The sequence below is a fragment of the Cucurbita maxima genome, unplaced genomic scaffold (assembly GCF_002738345.1).
Source record: "Cucurbita maxima cultivar Rimu unplaced genomic scaffold, Cmax_1.0 Cma_Scf00006, whole genome shotgun sequence".
In the NCBI taxonomy this organism is placed as follows: Eukaryota; Viridiplantae; Streptophyta; class Magnoliopsida; order Cucurbitales; family Cucurbitaceae; genus Cucurbita; species Cucurbita maxima.
In genome coordinates, this window is record NW_019272022.1 from 3,229,323 (window position 1) to 3,252,886 (window position 23,564).

Here is a 23,564-nt window from a genome sequence, read left to right on the forward strand (position 1 = left end):
CGTATTGCTTATAGTACCGAATCTTTTGCTCTGACCTCTGTGTGTAACATCCCTTTCCCTCACCACTGGTTTTAAATGCTTTTTGGTTCATCGCTCACTTGCCTCCATTACTTCCATTTCCATTTCCACTTCCAGCCTTCTTCCAGCGAAAATTTGGGATTTCTTCAGGTTTTTTTCTCTTTTTTTCATTTTTATTTGCTTTTTTCCCCTTTTGGGGCTTCTTTTCGCTTAATTTCCTCGAGTTTTTTCAACCTTTTTTATATTCTTTAATCATTTTATGATAATATAAAATAATCGATTTGGTTTGTCCTTAGTTTTCCAAATTTAGACAAACAATTCTTGAAACGTTGGATTATGGCGTTTTCTAATGATTTCCTTGTTTAGATCGTTAATTAAGTACTTTACTTCATTAAACTGCCATTAAATATTGATTTATTTGGACTTTCCTCTCAGTCTTCTGCTTAATCCGAGTAGTTCTTTATTAATTATTACTTTTCTTGGTCGATCGATCAACTAAATCGTGTGGGTTTAGTAGAATTTGTTCTTATTCGTAATTTTGTGGGTTTTTTCACTTTGAAACAGCCATGAATTCTTGTTTTCCTGATTGGAATTTTGAGGGCGATCTTCCTCCAGCCATCCATAAGAAATCAATAGGGTTGGCTCTCTCTCTCTCTCTCGCTCGCGCGCGCGCTAAATTTTGTGGGTTTTTTTGTGTTCTTGTGTTTAAGTTTGGGTGGGGATTTTGCAGACATGAACATGAAGAGCTTGTGGAGCTTTTATGGAGAAATGGGCAAGTTGTTTTACAGAGCCAAAAGTGTAGAAAACCAAATTTGATATCTAATGAATCTGGGCAGTTTCAGAAGCTGAATCAGCCAGTTTGCAGGAGTTCTTGTGGGAATTCCAGCAGTTTGATTCAAGAAGATGAAACAGTTTCTTGGATACAAGATCCAGTAGATGATTCCTTTGAAAAGGAATTTTGTTCTAATTTTTTCTCTGAATTACCGCTTGTTAATCCTATTGAGATTGTTAAGCAGCCTACCAAACATGATGGAAAACATCCTAGATTTGGTGTTTTTGATACTAATTCGAAACATCCGACAGGTCTTGCGGAGTTTCTTACGAATTCGATGCCTCCTCCGAAGTTTCAGTGTCCCGATTCGACACGGTCGAACAAGGATTTAGGAGATTTAGGGGAAATGGTGAACTCTTCTCGAGTTTGTGTGCCGTTGAAGGGTGATTTGGGATCATCAAATGGAGGGAGGGAGTGTGGAAACTTGATACAGGTAGAGGGTAGAGATTGTTCAGCAATGACTGTTGGTTCGAGCCATTGTGGAAGCAACCAAGTTTCGAATCCTAACGACCTCGACATGAGCCGGGTTTCGACCAGTGGCTTTGGAAATGCTGGTTTATCTGCTGGTCTCTCCCAGGAAGATAATAGAAAAATGGTTCCACAAAGTGGGAGAGACAAAACTGAGACGATGGATCCAACGGCCACTTCATCGTCGGGCGGTTCGGGAAGTAGTATGGATAGAAGTAGGACAATTGGACAATCTACTGGAGGTAATAACAACAAACGAAAAGGTCGAGAGAGAGAAGAATCCGAGTGCCAAAGCGAGGTAAAACTACTAACTAAGCGTTTTATCAATCATGAAGCTCATTGGTTATGCTTTCTAGATATGAACATGATGGTACAAAACCTTGTGTAGACAGCTGAACTCGAATCTGCCAAGGGAAACAGGACAGCTCCTCGATCCGGTTCTTCTCGTAGAACTCGTGTTGCTGAAGTTCATAACCTTTCGGAAAGGGTATGATAGCAAAAGTTCCCCATTTATAAGTCTTTTTTACTCTTTTGAATCTTATGATTAGAACTCACTTGTAATGTAGAGGAGAAGAGAGAGGATTAATGAAAAGATGAAAGCTCTTCAAGAGCTCATACCTCACTGTAATAAGGTATTAGTTCCCTTTCTTTGGTTGACTCAAAAATTTTCGGTCTCCGTGAATCTTGTATTAAGTAGTCCTTCTGTGACAGACCGACAAAGCTTCGATGCTCGATGAAGCTATTGAATATTTGAAGTCACTTCAATTACAACTACAGGTATGAGTTTAACCAAGAATTGTACATACAATACAAGCCACAATTTTGTTGTAATTGCTAAATGTTCAATAGGTAATGTGGATGGGAAGTGGGATGGTGCCGATGATGTTTCCGGGCGTTCAACAATACATGTCTCGGATGGCTATGGGAATCGGTATGGCTCAACCTTCAATGCCTTCAATTCACAACTCGATGCAATTACCTCGGGTCCCGATTGTCGATCAATCGGTTTCAGTGGCTCCAATGCCGAACCAGCCTATGATATGCCAACCTCAAATTTTCAACCCCATGAATTATCAAAACCAGATGCAGAATCCGGCTTTGCAAGAGCAGTATGCTCGTCTAATGGGTTTCCATCATATGCAACCGGCCTCACAGGTTCGAGATCGGGCTGTATTGTTGGTTTGCTCGAAAACTGTAACAGCTCGGACTAATCAGAACTTGTTTTGTTTTGCAGCCCATAAATGTCTTCAAATTTTGTCCCCCATCAGTTTTGCAGAGTCAAACAGTAGCAGCACCTGGTCCTGCTGGAGGACCTATAGCTAATGATATCGTAAACGGAAATTTGGGTAAGTCTCACCAATCATTGACGAGCGTTTAGCGTTAATATTACCTGTATACAACTTCTTTTCCAATAATCGATGCTTATATGTGTGAGATCTCACATCGGTTGGGGAGAAGAATGAAACACTTTTATAAGGGTGTGGAAACCTTTCCCGAGCAGAGGCGTTTTAAAAACTTTGAGGGGAATGCCCAAAGAGGACAATATTTGTTAGCAGTGAGCTTGAGCCGTTACAATATGTGTAAGCCATAAAGTAATTCCAATTATCGCCTTGTCTCGTGTTCGGGGCAGAGGGAAAGAAAACATGGTCGGGCCAGAGGGAAAGAAAACGAGAGAGAGAGGGAGGAAGTGCATGAATCATGTTGAAAGTTTGTGAACCTTTCCTTGTGGAATATACCAATCTTGGACATAATGAGTGGTTATAAGAAACAATTGAGTTCATAAAATGCCTATCTTCTCAATAGGCACCTACCTTTTTTCGGTCTATAAAGGGTAGCAAATCATCTAAATCCATACCCTTCAAATATCTCGGTCTAGTTGTCGGCCAATAGGTCCCATCCTTTCTAGTGGCACTCTCTTTACGAGTCGTAGTCTCGAGTGTAAATGCACCGTAGTCAAATTGATAGGCACATATACCTACAGAATTAGAACAGTCTTCCTCTTTTTGAACCTGATACCGCAAGTGTCGCTCGGTCACGTAGCTCTCGGTGACAGTCTTTTTGGTTTGCTGATGTTAACAGGTTGACAAGAGAAATTATGCATGTTTATCAGTTAGCAATGGTCCCTCTGAGCATCATTGCTAGATATGGTGGAAACCATGATTGTTGTCCTTTGTGTATATCTGATACAGATTCTTGCCTCCTTGCCTCCAAGTACACAACTTATATGCCTTCCAACTCCATTACCATATTACATATCATTGTTCAAATAGTGATGGATGCTTTCATTGATCTGTATATTGAGACAAAGACTCGAGATTCTTGATCTTGCAATTCCAGGTATTTAACAATTTTTTTGTCGAGAAACGGTTACGAAATAAGATCAATCAGTATGTGTTTGCCTAAATGATGAGTTGAGCAGCTGTTTAAGCTTCTTGTTCTTGTAATATCCCTTACATTGTCAATGAATTCAATCTAAGTTGATTTGGATATCATGTTGTTTTTGTTACATGTCTGATTCTTTACATGGATCTTGGGTTTGTGCTTTTTTGTTGATCTACTTCCATTAGGAACTAGGAAAATAAAAGGTAGCAAAGAAAAGGGAATAAAGAAGATTATGTTGATCTACTTCCATTAGGATATCATGTTGTAGAGAGAGAGAGAGAGTAACAACCTAAGCCCACTGCTAGCATATATTGTCCGCTTTGACTCGTTACGTATCACCGTCAGCCTCACGGTTTTAAAACGCGTTTGTTAGGGAGAAGTTTTCACACCCTTATAAAGAATACTTCATTCCCTTCTCCAACCGATGTGGGATCTCACTGTCCACCCACCTTGGGGGCTCAACGTTCTTTCTGGCACACCGCCTGGTGTCTCCATTTGTAACAATCCCAAGCCCCCCGCTAGCAAATATTGTTCACTTTGGCCTGTTACATATCGCGGTCCTCACGGTTTTAAAACGTGTCTACTAGGGAGAGGTTTCCACACCCTAACAAGGAATGATTCGTTCCCCTCTCCAACCGATGTAGGATCTCATAGTCCACCCCTCTCGGGGTCCCAGCGTCCTTGCTGGTACACCACCCAAAATCTGGCTCTGATACCATTTGTAACTGCCCAAACCCACCGCTAATAGATATTGTCCGTTTTGGCCCGTTACATATCGTTGTCAGCCTTACGGTTTTAAAACACGTCTTTTAGGGAGAAATTTCCACACCCATATAAGGAATGATTCGTTCTCCTCTCCAACTGATGTAGGATCTCATAGTCCACCCTCCTTGGGGGCCAATGTCCTCACTAGCACACCATCCGGTGTCTGGCTCTTATACCATTTGTAACAGCCCAAGCCCACCGCTAGCACATATTGTCCGATTTTGCCCATTACGTATCACTGTCAGCCTCATAGTTTTAAAACGTCTCTACTAGGGAAAGTTTTCACACTCTTCTCTCCAACCGACGTGGGACCTCATAAAGAGAGAGAGAGGATGGGGATGAAATGATGAAATGTACCCACGAGAAGATTTAGTAAACACACAAGAGCCATTCATTAAATGGGTATAGCATATTGACAGCTCTGTATATAGCTTTAACATCTTATCCCTATCTTTTTCTTGATTGTTGGGAGTTCTGAAAGAAATTCACAAAGTTGGTCCCATCTGTTGCCAACTTGCTTGATGATGGCATGTCTTCTTTTTCATGGCCATACATGTCTGACCCCCGCCCCGTCCCGTCCCGCCCCGCCCCGCCCCACCACCGCCCACAAACTGCTGGTCGTCTTCATCCATACCCCACTTGACAGAAGAAAAAGACCAGCCAACCAACCAACCAGCTAGGATCACAATTTGGTAAAACTCCATTACTTTGGAGCTTTCTTGCTCAATCATTGCCTTTACTTTCGCTTCTTAATCTTGGATTTGACGTACTAAACTCGACCCAAATCTCTGTCTTTGCTTATCTATACACTTTGTCCATTGAGTCTACTGCTGCTGTTGTTTTTCCTGTTTGGATGGAGAGAAAAAAAGAGAGAATTTTAACTGTCAGAGGGAAAAGTGAAAAAAAACAGAGACCGTTGGTGTTGTTGGGTGAGAATAGACATCAGTGGCTGATAATAGAACAGAGAGGGAGGTTTCCAATCATTAGTTACCATGACTCGTTGCCACTGGTTTTTCTGCTGACATTCCGTACAGAATATGGGCTGTTAGTTCATAATTTTCCTTGTTATTTCTGTGGCTGAATTCCTTCCCTTTTGAGATTTCATAATATGCTAAAGAGATGTTATTCCTTTCTTTCACTTCATAGGACTCATAGATTAAGCCTATGATTAGTTGTTTGAGTTTGTTTGCTGATATCGAAAAACGCTCCGATTATATGCTGCATACTAACTATTGTAAGACTTCGAACCCGAGCTACATAAACGAAGCTCTTGGGCGACATTTGTGTTCTGGTTCGGAATCAGGAATCGTGAGGTTCTAAAACTTATAGAGTTGATTGACTTGAATCAAAAACTCGACAGGTTTTTGAAACCTACATATGGAGTGCATGGTGGGTTATATTTACTTTTCTTTTAAAAAAGATAAGCTTCTAAAACGCTCCTATTATATGCTACATACTGACTATTATATAAAACTTTGAACCCGAGCTACATGAACCTAAACTCTTGGGAGCTATTTGGTGTGTTGGTTCAGAATTAAGAGTCGTGAGGTTCTAAAACTCATGAAGTTGATTGACTTGAATAGAAAACTCGGGAGGGTTTAGTTTGGAGTAGGTGGTTATATTTACTCAAAAGGTGCAAGTGTTGACTTCGTCGTCGTTTTATTTATTTATTTATTATTATTATTATTATTTTTTTGGTGTCTACGGCAGGCTACAATTTCTTCTTGGGCCTAAGGCCCAAACTAGATTTAATGGTTTCCTCTTCTACCCTTATTTCTTTCATAATTTACCTTTGCACCAAAAAGCTTTGACTTTTTTGTAAATATTTTTTTTAATAGCTTCTTAAATGTAACCGACAGAGTCCACTTTCCACGTAGTAAGATCGTTGTCATTCTTTTTAATAATTATATAGTAATATTATATTTAAGCTTAAAATCAACTCAGCGTTAATTATTTATTTTTGTAATATTATATTACATCGATCGGATAAATTCAAATTTACGTCTTAGAAAAACCAAACATCTTAATCATTCAATCAGCTGTTTTTCTTTAAATTTTGGAAACATATATTTCAATCTTGAAAAAAAAATATTTGAAAATGTTTATTAAAAAAATTAAATATAATATTACAATCTTGAAAAAAAAAAAAAAATTAGAATTAATAAATAATTGTGGGTTACCGATGTAATTGTTGAATTACGGCGCAAAAATAAGTCGACGGGCCGACAGAACGTGCTTTTATAAGATTCCACGTGGAGCCATCCTATTGGCCACTCCCGTTAAAATTTTATAAAGGTAAAATTTAATTTGCTAAATATGAGATTTTGAGTTTAATTCTCAAAATATAAATATATATATTATTTCCTTCTTAAATTTAACAAATGGACTATTTACTATTTAGAATATAATTGGTTAATCCAAAAATAAAAATAAATAGATATTTCTTAAAGTTTGAAGAACTCTAAATTAAATTTAATATAATATTTTAGTGACCAAAATAAGATTTACTGTGATAATGTTAAATTAGGTTCGATTATTTGTATTTTTGTTGTTTCAGTGTCCAATACATCTTTTCTTTTAGTTGGCTCTTGTAATTCAGTTGGTAAGAGCACTTGTTTCATAAGTGAGAGGTCTTGAGTTCAATTCTCAACCAGAGCATTTTTTTTTAAAATTTAATTATTTGTTATTAAAAATATACCATTAATATTATTATGAATTTTCTTGCCATATTCAAAGTTGGTCACTTTTTGAACAAAAAATAAGTCCAAGGAGAAGAATGGCAGAGGTCACCAAATCCAATTTTGATTCCACAAAATATTTAAATAATAATAATAATAAATCATAACAATTTGGGAAAACTATTTAATTTGAATTTGAAAATGTTCCCTTTTAGCCGTTATTCGTATTATCGTCTTTTATTATTATTATTATTATTATTAAAAAGTGAAATTCTATAAGAATCTTTTTACCAATTTCTTTATCCGGTTGACTTTAGTTATAAATTTCAAAACAAAATATTTAAATCTACCAAATATAATTATTTTTATGAAAAAAAAAATAAGCTTCTAAAAGAATATTTAAAGTATTATTAAAAAAATTAAAAGTATAGTATTTTAAACGACATATTGCCAACTCAAACGAGAAAATAACATTCATGAATTTATAAATATATGGTTTCTTTTTTTAATACCAAATTAGATTACTTTATGTTAGGAATGTTCAAAAAACCCGAAGATCCATCAAATCGGAGCTAAGCAACTTAAATTAAACGACTGAATTGGGTTAGATTTGGTCTGGTTGAGTTGAATTTTTAAAAAATCGAAAATTTAGATTGATTCATGGGTTGACATTTTTTTAGTCAGGTCAATCCAATCAACCTGAAAAATTCAACTCTACTTTTAAGATTGTTATCAATATTAAAAATATTTTATGTTTGTAACCCGGGTTAGTAATGTTTTGTGATGTGTGACTATTTGATATTAGAGTTTATAGAAATTTTAATTATTAATATAATATTTATTATAAATAAGTATGATTTTTTAAATAATTAAAAAATAGAACTGTCTGACAATCGAATCCAGTCTAACCCAAACCCAATCTTTTTCAGGTTAAATTATAAACTTCATTTAGATGGTTACAGTCATTAGTCTAACGAATTTGAAATTTTACCGCCATCGTTTTACCGTGTTAAATATTATATTTATTTATTAATATATTTTGTTTAACTTAGATTTTACTAAATTTTGGTTTTAAAAGTATAAAAAATGTGGTTTTTACTTTTTATTTTTAAAAATCAAACTAGATTAATCAATTAAATTAATAAAGAAAAAAAGTAAACATATTTTTTTAAAAGCCATAACAACATACTAACTTTGTTGATGCACTTTAATTAATTTCCTTTTTTTCCATATTTTTTAGAATTAAATCATTTTACAATAAAAAAAATACATTTGAAATTCACACATTATTTGGTAATTCATTTTAATTAGTTTAAAATATTAAAAAGATATTTTAGTAATAATAATATATTATTTCCTATTTTGGTTCTCGATAATCTCTATCATACATGAACAAGGAGCTTACGTTTTGATTTCCGACAAATTTTATTAAACAATAAAAGAATATAATTTTTATTTATTTTTATTTTTATTTTAATTCTAACCAATATGTGAATACTAACATTTTATTATAAATCAAATTGGAAAAAGAAAATATCTCATAACAAGTGGGAATAAAACATATATTTATTAATTAGGATTTTTTTTTTTTAAAAAAAGCAATGAGAATTAAAAAAATTATTCTGACAATATTCCATAATTATCCCAAAAAAGCTTCGCCTTCCGAGAAACAAGGCAAGGCCTTGCTAATTTTCTCAAGCCCACGCGCCAAAATTTGGCGGTTCATAATACTCTCGATCGCCGACCTTTATGGACCAATAATAACATGACACGTGTCCTAGTTTCATGCACGCGATTATGCATTGCCAAATAGAAGAACCACATCTTTTTTTCTCTCTCTCAATCTCTCTATAAATAGAACGAGGGCTTGTAATTTTGGTTTTAAGTATCCTCTCAGTTGCGCGGAAAGTGTTTTGCGTTCACGAGAATTCGACTGCCATCGTTTATCTCTCTATTTTTCGTTGGATTTTGATAATTGTTGTTCGATCTGGATTTTATGTTGACGGATCGGGGAGATTTTTCTGTTTTATTTGGCCGTCGGAGGTGGATCGTGATCGCTTTCTGTGAAACTTGAGCGGACGCTTGATTGCAATCGTGGATTTCTTGGGATTTGATCGGTTGGAGTGGGCTGAAGGACGAGTTTGGTTCTTTGAGAATTTGGAAAACCGAGACGCATGAACTGTTTGGGAAAGCTGGGTTTAAATTTGAGTTCTAATTCTAATCACTTCATTCCGTGTCTCTTGCTTTTTCTCCTCCATTATTCGTCTCAATTGACTCCTTTGTTTAATTTGGATAATAAGTCCATTGATCCCTTGTTATTATTTGTTTTGAATCCTGATTCCAATCGTTTACTTGATAATAAACCGACGACTTAAGTTGATTGCTGCTCATCGGTGACGAATGGAGTCTAGTTCCAGAAGTAATTCCCAACTTCGTAAAGGTCCGCTGACCCCCTTCTCTATTCGTATTTCATTTCATTTTTTATTTTTTTTACTCTTTCGTTAAAATGTAATCAGCTGATAGAGCCGAATGCGGCTTCATTTAGTACCTGAGGAATCAGAACGAAATAAAGAAATGGTGATCGATTTGAAAAATGGGGAAATTATGTTTAGGATTGATCGTTTTGAGGAGTATATTGTAATTGTTTGCTCGCTGTTGTGCTCGATTTAGTGAACTCTGTTTCTGGTACAGTATAGATATAACTTAATGAGATGCCATGTATCAAATGTTCGGGATCTCAGGACTTTCTGTTTCTCAATGAAGGAAAATGGTGTTAATCATTATGCAATAGCTTTGAAGCAAGACGTCATGATATACATATCATAACTTTTGTTGAAAGAAGTTGTAATAGAATGCTAAAACTTTTGAATGCTTGCTAGTGGGATTGTCCCCACACGTTGGAACAGCATGTGTTTCTTATTTGACTTGTTCATATGTTCGTCTGGACCAATATTTTTATGCGTAAATTGAACATCTTTGTTTATATTAAGTGCTAAATAGACATCAAATGTTTTATATAGTTCTGTGTATGCTCATGGTAGAATTTTGGTTGATGCAGCTCTCTGCCAATCAAATCCTGAGAAAGGACCGGTGAGATCACCTTCTGTGATTGTCATTGGCGGTGGCATTGCTGGAGTAGCGGCTGCTCGTGCTCTTCATGATGCCTCCTTTCAAGTATGTACTATAAAGATCGAAAGAAAATTATTTGTTAGCCCCATAGGAAACCAATTTATTGAATGGTTTTAGAAATCTGGAGAAATTAGATTACTTGCATGCATTTTGGTGTTTTATTTCAAGTCGATAATTTTTTAATTTCCGTTGATCAGGTTATCTTGTTAGAAGCCCGGGATAGACTTGGTGGTCGCATATATACTAATTATTCATTTGGTTTTCCTGTTGACCTTGGTGCTTCATGGTAGGCTGGTTATCTTCATGTTCTTTTCCCTGAGAAAGTAACGTTAATCGCCCACATTTATGTTCTAATATCACTTACTGTTCACTTTCAGGTTACATGGGGTATGCAAACAAAATCCGCTGGCCCCCTTAATTGGAAAATTAGGATTACCCCTATACCGAACCAGTGAGGAAAACTCTGTATTATATGACCATGACTTAGAAAGGTAAATATGCTATTTATGAAATGTTTATTCATGAATTTAATTGTGATGGGTCTTGCTTTTACGTTTGTACCCTTCTTGGATTTTGAAGTGAATCACGTTTCATTGTTGGAGTTGTTTATTATTGTTGTTGTTGTTATGGGTGGATAGTTATAAATCTAATTTGTTTTTCAGTTATGCACTCTTTGATATGGAAGGGAAACAAGTTCCCCAAGAGCTAGTGACGAAAGTTGGACAAGTATTTGAGGCTGTCTTAGAAGAGGTAGGTTATCGTTAGAAATCTGAAGTTCCTGATTTACTTGATTGATTTTATTTAACTTTATTCTTTATACAGGCTGATAAAATAAGAGATGAATATACTGAGGACATGACTGTAAAGCGTGCATTCTCAATTGTTTTTGAAAGAAGACCAGAATTGAAGTATGTTTTTTTCCTGATGTGATTATTTTAACTTGTCTTTATTATTACTTTTTTTTTTTTCATCTTCAACTTAATTGATAAACATGCTTAAACACAGGATGGATGGGCTTGCCCACAAGGTTCTTCAGTGGTATCTCTGTAGGATGGAAGGATGGTTTGCTGCAGATGCCAATACTATTTCACTAAAATGTTGGGATCTGGTATTTTATGATTAGAATCTTTATAACAATGTCTAGTTCTTTCTCTATCTTCACATGTTGGGGGACCATATAGTGCACACTGAATAGCAATAAATATTTGCTTTTGATATCTATGGTCATTAACAAATGGAAGCTGAAAATTTACTTTGTGACATTTGCTAGTCTTACATGTTCAAATGATATTGGCTATAGTAGTATAGTTGCAATGTCAGTTTATCTCTAGTTTCTATATACAATCATACAGTTAATATTGGCTATAGTAGTATAGGGATATTGACATATAGACATAGAGGTGCCCGTTGTATTCTTTCATTTTTTTTTTTTTTCCTTAATGGAAGCTAGATTTTTGTCAAAAGGAAAAAAAAAAACATTACTTGGGAATGTCTTATTGACCACTAGGAAATAAATTTACTTCGCTTGGTTTAGAGTCAGGCAGTTGAAACACCATAAAATGGTATACAAGGTCGACAATGACAGGTTCTGTTCTAGTACATGGCAGCTTTATTAGCCTTTGACTACTTGCACACACCATAAAATGGTATGCTAGGACGACCATGACAGGTTCTGTTTAGTTCATGCCAGCTTTATTAGCCGTTGACTACTAGCTCTTCTGGCATAATCATTATGCTTTTTTGCCCATGGCTTGTGGTTGTGGGCATCAAACTACGACAGAGAATACCTGATTTAATCTGGAAACAGATCGTAGGAGAGAGGGAAAATCTTTGTAATTACGGATAAAAGCTGCTTCATGAATTTCACTTTAGTTCTGTTTCTATTTGTGCCGCAATAGTCTATCAGGGGATTATCAACTTGGGGACTTGATGTTTACTTGTGGACAATTTACTAATTTTACACTAATTTTAATGTCTTAAAATTTAGATGGATGATATATATCTTATACAAATTCACATGCTTCCACCAAGTACTATTATTAGTGACATGTTGGGAGTAAAATGGCCAAGAAGCCCAAACTTAAGAGGAATGCTAGAGGATAATCTAAATGATAAAATCAATTTCAATAACAAGTTTAATACTCTTGAGAATGTTTGTTCTTTTCATGCTCTATTTTCTTCCATCCTTTTCTAGGTTTTTTTAAAGTATCATTCTGATTATTCCAGGAAGAGCTGCTGCCTGGAGGTCATGGGCTAATGGTAAGGGGATACCTTCCTGTTATCAACACTCTTGCAAAGGGTCTTGACATCCGTTTGGGTCACAGGTAAAGCTTGTTCTCTACTTTTTTGTATTCCTTTTAATTCATGTTTCATCGCAGACTTCAGCTTATGATTTGGAATCTTCCTTGGTTCTCAGGGTTACAAAAGTTGTTAGACGATATAATGAAATTAAGGTCACGGTCGAAGACGGGACAACATTTGTTGCTGATGCTGCAATAGTTTCTGTCCCTCTCGGGGTGCTCAAAGCTAATACCATAAAGTTCGAGCCGAAACTCCCAGATTGGAAAGAATCCGCCATATCTGACCTTGGAGTAGGGGTGGAGAATAAAATAATACTGCAATTTGAACAAGTTTTTTGGCCGAATGTGGAGTTTCTAGGAGTAGTGGCAGAAACAACATATGAATGCAGCTACTTTCTCAATCTTCACAAAGCCACTGGGCATTCTATTCTCGTTTACATGCCTGCCGGGCAGCTGGCTGAAGACATAGAGAAATTGTCCGATGAAGCTGCTGCTAATTTTGCTTTTACACAACTCAAAAAAATTCTTCCGGATGCTTCTGAACCGGTAAGATTTCCTCTTTCGAATATTTCATTTGCAATTGGACATAGAATTATGCACACAAATGAAGATATTGAATTAAAAACTCATCAATATTCTCAAATTTGCAGATCAATTTCCTTGTTTCCCGATGGGGAACAGATATTGACACACTTGGATCATACAGTTATGACATAGTTGACAAGCCCAGTGATCTATATGAGAAGTTGAGAATCCCCATAGATAACATATTCTTTGCAGGGGAGGCAACTAGCACAAGCTTCCCAGGGTCAGTGCACGGTGCGTTCGCTACTGGTGTAATGGCTGCGGAGGACTGCAGAATGCGAGTCCTCGAGCGCTATGGGGAGCTAAATATATTCCAGCCAGTCCTAGCTGTGGAGCCGGTATCAGTACCTCTACTGATCTCTCGCCTGTAAGTTTGAAGGGTTCCTTCAATATGTTTGTTCGATGGGTTTGGCTAGGCCAGTGGTATAGAAAAAAATCACTGTTTTTGCATATCAGTATTTCAGTCAAATGTTCTTATAGATTTCTTACAAGTTGCACCCAGGATTTTTGTAGTAGTGATTAGGAATATGCTTTAGTCTAAGACTTTTCTCCTTGATGTGATAAAACATATCCAACTGCCTTTAAACTGTCTTTAGTCTCTGTTTTTTTATTTATGGACATTACATTTTTTCTCCTGTAGTTCGTGATGTAATCGATAATATTTTAATCATGCAATGTTAACGTCAGTTTATGCGCATCTCGTTGGTTCTTAAAGTTTGTCTTTAATCTCTATAGGCATATACCTCTTCTCTCCCCTATTGTTCGTGAGATAATCTAATTTAGTACCAATATATGTGAGATATCGAGATTTGAACCTCGTCAATGATATCATTATTATTACTATTTGTCAGTGTTCTGGACTGCGCGTCTCGTCTCTTCTCTGTTCTATTCTATTTAGTTGTCATGATATTTTAGGAAAGTAGTCACAAGAGCTTGAATGATTCTCCGGCATAGATCTTATTGACCCGTGGGGCTACCCAAATAATTGCACGGTAACCGATTATTAATGAAATATCTAATGGGAACAATGAGAAGAATCTGTTCACCAACATGTAACGTGAAATATCCTTGTAATGTTCCTCTAACATGTGAGTGAAATTTGAACCAAAGATCTAGATTCCTGATTGTTGGGCAAGTTGTGTATGGTCCTTTTTATAATGTGATGCCAATGTGAGCAATAAGGCTGCCATGCCTACCAGGAGGCTGTCACTATAATTGCTTGTCAAGATGGCTGTTGGTAGATGGCTGCTTTGAATAAAAGCATTGTTGGCTCTATTGGCTGTGGAAAGCTTCGGATTTTGAGGAAAAGTATATGATTCTTTTTAGTACAAAAGTAAGTGCTCTTTTGATTTAAATTATTGTTGGCCAATGACCTTCGATTTGAATGGCAAAATGTCCAAAAAAAAAAAAAAAAAAAATGGTGATATGATATTTAACTATCATTTTGTTTTTTCAAAAAATATTTGATCAATGGTGTATTATAACGGGTCTATCGTCAGTAGATATTGTCCTCTTTAAGCTTTCTCTCAAGGCTTTAAAGTCAGTAGATATTGTCCTCTTTAAGCTTTCTCTCAAGGCTTTAAAACACACCACATCAGCTATGATTTCCACACCAAGGGTGTTTTGTTCTCCTCCCCAACCAATGTGGAATATCACAATCCACTCCTTTTGATGGGACTCCCCGCCAAATCCACCCCCTTTGGGACTAGCGTCCTTACTGGCACATGGTTCGATGTCTGGCTCTGATACCATTAGTTACGGCTCAGATTCACCTAGCAGCTAGGGAAAGGTTTCCACACCTGGTGTTTTGTTCTCCTCTCCAACCAATGTGGGACATCGCATAAACAAACAATCCTAGTAATTTAATGCTAAACAAACCATCCTAGTAATTTAATGCGAATTATAAAATATTAAAAAATATGAATTAATTTTAGTTTTTTTTCCTATTAAAATAAGCTTTACATGTTTAGAAATACCATATTTTGGTTAAAAATGGAATACTTTTAGCTAATGTAATTGAACCGAAGATATTTTTGTAAAATAGGTCTAGAAAATATAAATCCAATGATGGACAAATATACCATTTTGAAGGCTTATGTAAGTATTTGAATGCATGTGTTTTGCTCATTTTCTTGCTTAGTTATTTATTTCCAAGGTCACTGCTCATCTTTTTAGAAATAATAACCCCTTGAAGAGGGTAAAGCAATGTCTTATTGAAAATGACTTAAATTATTGATTGTGATATTGAAACGGTTATATCCATGTCCCGACAGTATCTTAGTGAAGTATGTGTTTTCAAGGGATCTTTTATTTTGTGTCCAATCTCGAACTAGTATATTCTTGTAACAACTCAAGCCCATCGTTAGTAGGTATTATCTTCTCTGTACTTTCCCTCAGGGTTTTTAAAACGCGTCTGCTAAGGAGAGGTTTCCACACCCTTATAAATAATGTTTTGTTCTCCTCCCCAACCGATGTAGGATCATACAATCCACCCACTTCAGGGCCGAGCATCTTTTGCTGACACACTACCTCGCCCGATGTCTAACTCTAATACTATTTGTAATAGCCCAAGGAAAGAATCAACACTTTGAATCGTGTTCATTGACACTCTTCCTTATGCATTCTTTGTAGATTTGCATCACTTGTTATAGGGTTTGTAATTTGTTGAGGCCCTCCGGTAGAGCTTGTTAATTTGCATCACTGTGATTTCTATGCTTGAAGAAACTAAATCTATAAATATGTCATCCTTCCCTATTTTACAAATTTGAATTCTTCTATAACATCAGCTCCCGGGCATAATGCTACCAAACATGGATAGTTTTGTTCTTCAAGACTATAGCTTTTCACATTCATCCAGCATCAATAATTTATTGTCATCAGATTAAAATAAGATAGCACTGGCAAACTAAAAGTAGATGCAAGGTTAAGAGGAATATTGAGCAATTTCGAGTCAGTTTTGGACTGGAAGAAAGTAAATAGATTACATCACAACAAATAAACATTAGTGTATATTGCTCAGTTACAAGAATAAATGTACATTGCTGAGCAAGAATGGTAAAAACAAACAATCAGTGTTGAAAATATCCACCCACTCATCTCTCTACATGAATTCATCCTTCCTAACTTCACATTTATATAGTTTTGAAACACAGTTTTTATGTAATTAAATTTATAGATTAAGCTTGTCCAGTTACGACTTACAGCATAGTTCTTCACATTTCGCCCCAACTCCTTAGTTTCGGTCTCTAAGAAAGTGAAATGTATGCGATCTTCAATCCATTTCGGAGCTAGTTTGAAGTCGATCATCCTGTACTGAAGAAAAATGAAATTTTGCTTTATGATATGGAGAAAGGAAGTTGTCAAAAACTTGGCAGATCTAAAATGAATTATTAGACTGAAACCTTGAAATAAATTAATGACCGACTATAGAATACTGCTGAAGCTTTCAACGGGATCTGATTCTTCAAGCATGGCGGCTGCCTGGAAGCAGTCTACAGCATCAGCCATTCGTCCTTCGTCCCTATGGATCACCCCCAAGTACAACCAAGCCTTACCGTTGGTCGGATCTAATCTCAATGCGTCTGAAAGTAAGCCTCTTGCTATAGGCAACGCATCCGGGCCTGCTTTCGACCAAATAGCACCAATCAAAACCTTGCAAGGAACGTAAGTTGGTTCAAGTAGAAGAGCGTTAATGTATGCAGCTAGGGCTTCCTGTATTTTCTCACATCCTTGGTACATTAGACCTGATGAAACAACAAACGATGAACAATTTAGCTGCGAGATAGGACATCGATGCATACGATACACTACATCAATACCAATATTTTGTGGCGTAAATGAGAAAAATTGAAGACTCTAATCACGGACATAAATACTAGCATCCTAATCTTGTAGCCATTATGCAAATCATTCTTCCCAGGCTTTTATTTTTTCTGTCACTGCTATTTTTATATGATGAGTACTTTTGTCATCTTGAAATCCTTAACAATGGTGAAGACAGGAATGACAAGGGCTTTAGCAACAAGTTAATTATTATAGTGCCATTCTGAATCAGCAAATTGACGAATTCTCTACTAAAGTAACATACCGATTGACATTGAACAACATTATGCATACATGCAAATCTTGTATGAGAGGGAGGGGGGCTACGCCAATTTCATAAAAATTAAATGTTGCCAAACAAAAGATCTCAATCCAAAATAAAAACTTCCGAGCAAGTATTATAAGGAACATGCACAATGCTAAGACTCGTATTACTTTGAAGTGGTGAAGAAGACAAGGACAAGCCAATTCAGCTGAGCAAACAAAAAGTTTGGATTTTGTCGATAGAGTTATTAAGATTTCATAAGACTATCTAAATGGGAGATCATAGAACTCATCAGGGCAGACACACACTTGATGAAAATTCCTACTTCTCGCACTAATATGGTCCGTCCTGTTGTAGGAGATAAACGGCAGCAGTGGCAGTTTTCGACAAAGTCTAAACTATGAAGTTCAGCACAGGTTGGAAACATGAGGTTGGACCAAGTTTTGAAAAGAACCTAGTTCAGCAACTATTTCAGAGAATTTATAGTAATTAACAATTTTCCAGATCCAGACAGAATGTTAATGGATAAACTTGAAGGACAAAGATAGACAGTGAAAGTCAACTCATGAAAGAGATCCTTTGCTGAAGAATTTTCATTTTTCTATAACAATTGAAGTATTAGCTAATCTTTCAGAAGCAGGCAAGCAGTATAAGAGTGTCAAGGTGCACGATAACGGTTTTGAACGGCTTAGAAGATAACAAATGACACTATTAATTCATAAAAAGAAAAAAAGTATTCAGATCTTGCCTTCAGTGTGTAGTAATTCTGGGGAGAACTCTTTCAGCTCTTTTGCTTTTCCTAGACATATCTCTGCATCTTTCCAATGTGAAAGGCTGGAGTATAAATTGGCTAGACCATTCCAAACTTCAAATTCATTCAATTTATCATCTTCAACCTATAATTGAGGCAGAAAGTGAATCATACATGTATACAAAATATATTTTGTCCGTAAGTTACATTCTATTTAGACGGCCGAGATCAAAGAAAGAGATACTCAAATATACAATTTGGTGAAAAGGAGTTCCATTGACAACTTTAATGTTGTAGACTCCTTGTTATTCTAGGATACAACTTCAACAGAATAACTTGTGCATACCAGAAGTTTATAAGCTAGTAACTCACATATTCTACAGTTAAAACCAGCGACAATTGACTGAAGTTTTCTTTTATAGAGTTAAAACGCATTTGAACTACTTATTTTCTTCTGCTAGAAAAAAAGTAGGAATTATATTTAAAATAGAAGCTAAATTTCCAAATATAAAGCAAATTCTAACCTGAGGGACGATTCTGAGCGGTCCAAAGGATTTTTTTTGTGCTTGAACTAATGCAAGGAGATAACGGTATGTTTCAATAGCATCCATATGTAATGATTGAGAGATTTTCAGCTTTGCCTTGAGTCTAAGAAGTGGTCCTCGTTCCCATTTTGTGGTCTCATCCATCGCAGCGTCAGTGACCACTTCCGCCTCTGGAAATCTCTTTTGGGCAGACAAAACAAGAGCGAGCAACTGCCAGCCTTTTAAGACAGAGCCACCGGTTTCATCAATGAACTTCTTTGCATATTGCAATGCAGCATTCAAATTCCGATATTCGGAATACTGTACTCCTAACTCAAGCATCAAATCTAAGTTATTTCTCTCCAGACCATTTGCAGCCTCAAGAGATTTCAATGCCTCTGACTGAAGACGGGACCTCTCGAAGTCAGAGGAAGAAATTTTGGCTTGTTTTCCCAAGCAAAGACCTAACATGCGTAGACCCACACCCTTTAAATGCTCTTCATCTCCTATACAATTATTAATTGCCCGCTGGGCGTATTCAACACCTTCAGCAGCTAGATAAGGATCCTCACTACAGATCTTGGCAGCCAGTAATAAGGCTGCTACATCGCCTGGTTGCTCGTGTTTGTGTAGAGTCTTTCTCAGAAGATTCAAGGCAACTTTGTTCTGTCCAGCTGCACAATAACAAAGAGCTAAATACTTCCAACGATCTACACGGCGATATACCCCAGGCATGACCTCTTCAAATTGTTTTGCTAAAACAGAAGTCTGTCTGCATGAGGATAGAGCAAATATTAGGTGCTCCATCACGGATGGATCCCATTTTGTATTACCAAGGAAACATTCCTTCACAAGAAGCATCAAAAGTAGAATTGCTTCTTCCAAATTATTTTTCGGTACATATGAACCTTCAAGTTGAACAGCTAGACTAGGAGGACCAGCGTCGACTCCACTGTAAAGCAAAAACACAGCAAATCCTTTCTGGATCCTAGCATAGCTGTCATTACTGAGGTTCCATTGGTTTAAGAGAGCACGCCTATAGGCAGATATTGCTTCCTGGAAACAGCCAGCCTGCTTCCACAGTTCAGGGAGGAGTTCAACAGCCTGATTGACAGTCTCTTGCAATCTATCATCCACTTGCCCGTCAGGAATTCCTTGTTGGAATATCTTCTCTATGGCGTCAAGTACACTAGTACACTCATCAGCAGCCTCTGAAAAGTCCCGTATTAGTTAGAATTTGAGATGCACTATTAAAAAAAAGAAAAAAGAAAAAAGAAAGAGTGTATGTCTATCCCCATTTACACTAGATTAGTCCTTCTTACCAGTTACTCTCCCTAGCTTCTGAAGAGACTTCACTTTTAAATATATGGCTTCAAGCACCAGGCTTGCAGCATGCTGTGAAACTGCAGGCTGAGAATCAGAGCGCGAACGTCCTTTTTTTGGAGGTGTCTTCTCAGCAATACAAGGCTGTAATCGTTGAATAGCTGCTTGGAGATCAATACCATCGAACACACGTAGTGCACCTTCTAGATTACCTCTCTGATATTCCAACTTTCCAAGAAGGGCTCTGGCTTCCTGCAGCCATTTTTTTATGTAACAAAAATCATCAATCAATATTTCTAAACTGCCGCACATTGAACAGAATGACTCCCCAAAAAAAATAGTAGTATGGTAGTAGTAGGATGCAGTACAGCGATCAATTTAGTCTCTCCTTTGTTCATTCATTGGTGGACTTCACATATTCGAAGGGGTTAACAATTAGAGCACGCTCATGTGATCAAAGTATTCTATGTTTTGATTTTGGATTTTTTTTCAAATAATTTTCTGAAGTTTATGCCAAACGATTTTGAGGAAAACAGAAAGGCCTCTTAGGAATTGAAGTAGCTGATTCAACCAACTAATTATTCAAGTTAATAGTACTAATGAAAAACTGAAAATAGACACATGGGCATAGAAAACTGCAGCAGATCAAAGAACATGATACTGGCATCATAATATATGCCTTTTTTAAATACATTTTGGCTCAATAATTATAGACATAAATAAATTTTTTCAAACTTCTAGAAAGAAAATACGACGATTAGATTAAATAAAATTTGATATTCCTACAATTATGATCTAAGAACTAAAATATTGTATCTATCAAAAACTTCTACTACATTAGTGCCCCTTTTTAAAGTTTTTTTTCTTTTTTCCTTTTTCTTTTTTTCCTTTTTGGTTGACCTCATGTTAGATGGCATGTTTCTTCTGTTGGTCTTCTTTGTACTTTCATTAATCTTAATCTAATTGGTATATATATATATGGAATAGAGTTTTCCAGTCATAGAATCTAGTTAAGATTTGGGTTTTTAATTACATTACAAAAACAGACTCCAACAATTTGTGGGTGGAGGATATAAAAATAAGGAAAATATACGAACAGAAACACCTGGATAATTTGACTATAGGCAGAAGTTAACAAAGGTTTCCCAACAGGCAACAAATAGATGGTCAAAGCCTTACTAACTGAACAATAAACTCAGGAACTTATATTTTTATATAAATTTAGGAAGTGAACGCCTTAAGTTCTCACTTATGATCTCCAATTCGTTTTTCATTTTTGTCCTTCTAAGTCAAATAAGCTTCAATTGCATACTAGACTATGTTTATAGCAGCCTGTAGCAAACAGGAATTCAAGTTCATTTCAATAATAATGGCTTCATGATGGTAAATAAACAAACCTCAAAATTGAGGGATAACCCTTCCCGTAATGAAGATTCTGCCTCTTGAATATTTCCTTCATCGAGTTTTGCTTCTACTTCTGTTGTTTTTATGGAGACCCCATTTGCACAGACTTCCCGGACAACAATTCCTTCCTCAGATTCTCCAGACTCCATGGCTGGCTCCCTACCATCTTCATCAACACTTGACGCCATAAGTTCTACTTTCTTCAATTTCCTTCATGAATTTACTTCTTCTAACTGCCATAATATTAGTGATGAACATCTCAGGAACCATATAAAGCTTAGGCATTCTAATCAATCATGTCTCAAATATCATAACAAGTGGAGATAGACATTCAAAGACTACTACGAAACTTATTAAAAGAAAAATCAAATGCGAATAGATCGTCTTTTACGCTAGAACAGAGATGATTCGTGTCGCCTTCTTTCCTTATTGCGCACCGCTTGGCTGGGAGAGCGACAACCATATCCGAGATTAAACTATAAAACCTCAGATTCTTACTTCCTGTACTAGAAAAAAAAACACAAATACGGTTCTGAATAAAGCAATTGTTCCCTGTTGACGCCAATCGAGAGAGGATATTGCGGGCCGTCTGATTATTTTCCTCTTTGGGATATTCTCAGCAATATAACAGTGGATTCAAATGCACACAAAAAACACGAGCCTTAAACGTAAACACGCGGATCTAAAACTACTCAGAATTAGAAAATATGGAAATGCACGTTCCTTTTTCCGTTTGGTTACCAAGAAAATAGGGGGGAAAAGATTCAACAGAAGGATCATAATTTCACAACTACTTTACTCCTCCCAATTTTTGACTCAAAACTTCTTTTCAACCTCGAATTTCCAATGCCATCAAAACACATACAATAATCCAATCATACCTGAGAAATTGAGGGGCTAACACAAACGAAAGATTGCTTGAAAGGGATCATTGTCGACGAAAAAGAGGCTGAAAACTCGGCATTTGAGAAGGAAAATTAGGTCGGGAACCGACGATTGCGGTGGCGGATCAATTACAACAGCTCGGAGGAAATTGAGGCTCGCAACATTTGTCTCGAAGAAACAGAGCGGCAAACGAGATGAATATTTTGTTTTGTAATTAATTTTTGGCGTCGAAACGATTTTTCTTTTTTTTTAAAAAAAATAAATGAAAATTGCATTTAATTTAAATCTTACGTTAACAACACGTGGCGCGTCTTCTCTAATTCTAAGGCCCGTATATGTAAACTGGGCCATACAATGGGCCTGCAGAAATGTGGCCCAATTTCCAAATTCGATTATTGGGCCGTATAATGGGCCACGTATTTTGGCCCAACTTCAATTTCATGAACTGCCTTATGTTGGAGAGCTGGGCCACTTAATGGGCCTGCGTAATTTTGGCCCAACTTTCAAGTTTGTAAAGACAGTTTTAGTTGGAGAACTGGGCCGACTCCATAATTTTTAAATTATCATTTAAAATCACTTTAATATTTATTTTTACACTTAAAAAGTACTGTACTAACTCTAAAAGTAAATTTTTAACGGTTAACATCGTGTCTAGAAGTTAAAATCACTCCCTAACATACATAGTGTCTATTGGGTCTTTTTAACTTTCAAAATTATAATTTTAGTTTCGATACATTCAGTTAATTATAAATTATGTTTGAGAAAGGAGTACCAAGAAAATGATTTGAACGAACGAGAAGTAGACAATAGAAAGAATCGACAATTCTTATTCTATTGAGTAAAAGCTATCAACACGTCGATTACACGTCATATGTTGGTAATAATCAAGGGACGATACCTCCTAACCTCGACTAGCATAGTTTAAGCACTTGATCAAACATAGGTTCAACTAGGGGTGAACATTCAACCGAAAACCCGACAACCCAGACCAACCCAACCCGAACTATAAGGGTTGGGTTGGGTTGGGTTGGATTAGCATTTCGGGTAGGGTTGGGTTCATTTTTCTGAACCCGAACTAAATCGGTTCGGTTTCAGGTTCATGGGTAAAACCTTCGGGTTGACCCGAGACAAATAAAAATATATAAAATATATTAAGAATACTGATGAAAAGTTTCCGGTTCGGTTGGGTTACCAATCCAACCAACCCGAACTTTTGGGTTGAGTCGAAACAATCCTCCAACCCGACCCAACCCGGACCATGTACACCCCTAGGTTCAACTTGGTTTCGTGCAATATCCATATAGCTCGAAGATGTTGACGTAGAAAAATGTTTTTCTTTATGGAGACCTCCACGAATAGGTTTATTTCGTCCTCTACCATAGTTTTGAGCTCAAGGGAAAGACGATATATGGTTTCATACATATATCTCTCAT

The 23,564-nt window shown here is 36.4% G+C and overlaps 3 protein-coding genes across 5 annotated transcripts; 2 read left to right on the top strand and 1 right to left on the bottom strand.

Moving 5' to 3' along the window:
* The first annotated feature begins 27 nt into the window (after positions 1-27).
* LOC111481266 (transcription factor PIF4-like) lies at positions 28-3,821 on the top strand. Its single transcript, XM_023126672.1, has 9 exons — positions 28-168; positions 583-655; positions 749-1,616; positions 1,707-1,805; positions 1,885-1,950; positions 2,030-2,095; positions 2,168-2,473; positions 2,553-2,664; positions 3,398-3,821. The coding sequence occupies exons 2-9, from the start codon at positions 585-587 to the stop codon at positions 3,400-3,402; spliced, it is 1,593 nt and encodes a 530-aa protein (XP_022982440.1). The 5' UTR covers positions 28-168; positions 583-584; the 3' UTR covers positions 3,403-3,821.
* Positions 3,822-9,023: 5,202 nt separating this feature from the next.
* LOC111480387 (probable polyamine oxidase 2) lies at positions 9,024-13,854 on the top strand. The gene is made up of 10 exons (XM_023125389.1): positions 9,024-9,583; positions 10,202-10,317; positions 10,470-10,558; positions 10,650-10,763; positions 10,935-11,022; positions 11,095-11,180; positions 11,278-11,380; positions 12,499-12,596; positions 12,689-13,118; positions 13,223-13,854. The coding sequence occupies exons 1-10, from the start codon at positions 9,544-9,546 to the stop codon at positions 13,526-13,528; spliced, it is 1,470 nt and encodes a 489-aa protein (XP_022981157.1). The 5' UTR covers positions 9,024-9,543; the 3' UTR covers positions 13,529-13,854.
* A 2,265-nt stretch (positions 13,855-16,119) lies between these two features.
* Positions 16,120-22,355, bottom strand: LOC111480385 (protein NPG1-like). Of its 3 annotated transcripts, none has more exons than XM_023125385.1 (7): positions 22,128-22,355; positions 21,240-21,479; positions 19,842-20,094; positions 18,520-19,730; positions 17,993-18,140; positions 16,559-16,900; positions 16,120-16,464 (listed from the first exon to the last, which is right to left on the bottom strand). In XM_023125385.1, exons 2-6 carry the CDS (start codon positions 21,432-21,434, stop codon positions 16,581-16,583), a joined length of 2,127 nt encoding a protein of 708 aa, XP_022981153.1. In that variant the 5' UTR covers positions 21,435-21,479; positions 22,128-22,355; the 3' UTR covers positions 16,120-16,464; positions 16,559-16,580. The 3 variants fall into 3 exon arrangements, with proteins under 3 accessions (XP_022981153.1, XP_022981155.1, XP_022981154.1); XM_023125387.1 differs by having other exon boundaries at positions 16,120-16,469; XM_023125386.1 differs by lacking the exon at positions 22,128-22,355 and adding an exon at positions 21,638-21,853.
* Between the last annotated feature and the right edge of the window lie 1,209 nt (positions 22,356-23,564).

Bases quoted from the DNA above. Each gene is read 5' to 3' on its own strand.
- LOC111480387 (XM_023125389.1), top strand. From the start codon at position 9,544: ATGGAGTCTAGTTCCAGAAGTAATTCCCAACTTCGTAAAG. The intron at 12,597-12,688 runs GTAAAGCTTGTT...CTTGGTTCTCAG, and splicing joins GACATCCGTTTGGGTCACAG to GGTTACAAAAGTTGTTAGAC. The intron at 13,119-13,222 runs GTAAGATTTCCT...TCAAATTTGCAG, and splicing joins TTCCGGATGCTTCTGAACCG to ATCAATTTCCTTGTTTCCCG.
- LOC111481266 (XM_023126672.1), top strand. From the start codon at position 585: ATGAATTCTTGTTTTCCTGATTGGAATTTTGAGGGCGATCTTCCTCCA. The intron at 1,806-1,884 runs GTATGATAGCAA...CTTGTAATGTAG, and splicing joins TTCATAACCTTTCGGAAAGG to AGGAGAAGAGAGAGGATTAA. The intron at 1,951-2,029 runs GTATTAGTTCCC...CTTCTGTGACAG, and splicing joins TCATACCTCACTGTAATAAG to ACCGACAAAGCTTCGATGCT.
- LOC111480385 (XM_023125385.1), bottom strand. From the start codon at position 21,434: ATGGCGTCAAGTGTTGATGAAGATGGTAGGGAGCCAGCCATGGAGTCT. The intron at 20,095-21,239 runs GTTTGTTTATTT...AAATGGCTGCAG, and splicing joins GGTTATCCCTCAATTTTGAG to GAAGCCAGAGCCCTTCTTGG. The intron at 19,731-19,841 runs GTAAGAAGGACT...GGGACTTTTCAG, and splicing joins GAAGCTAGGGAGAGTAACTG to AGGCTGCTGATGAGTGTACT.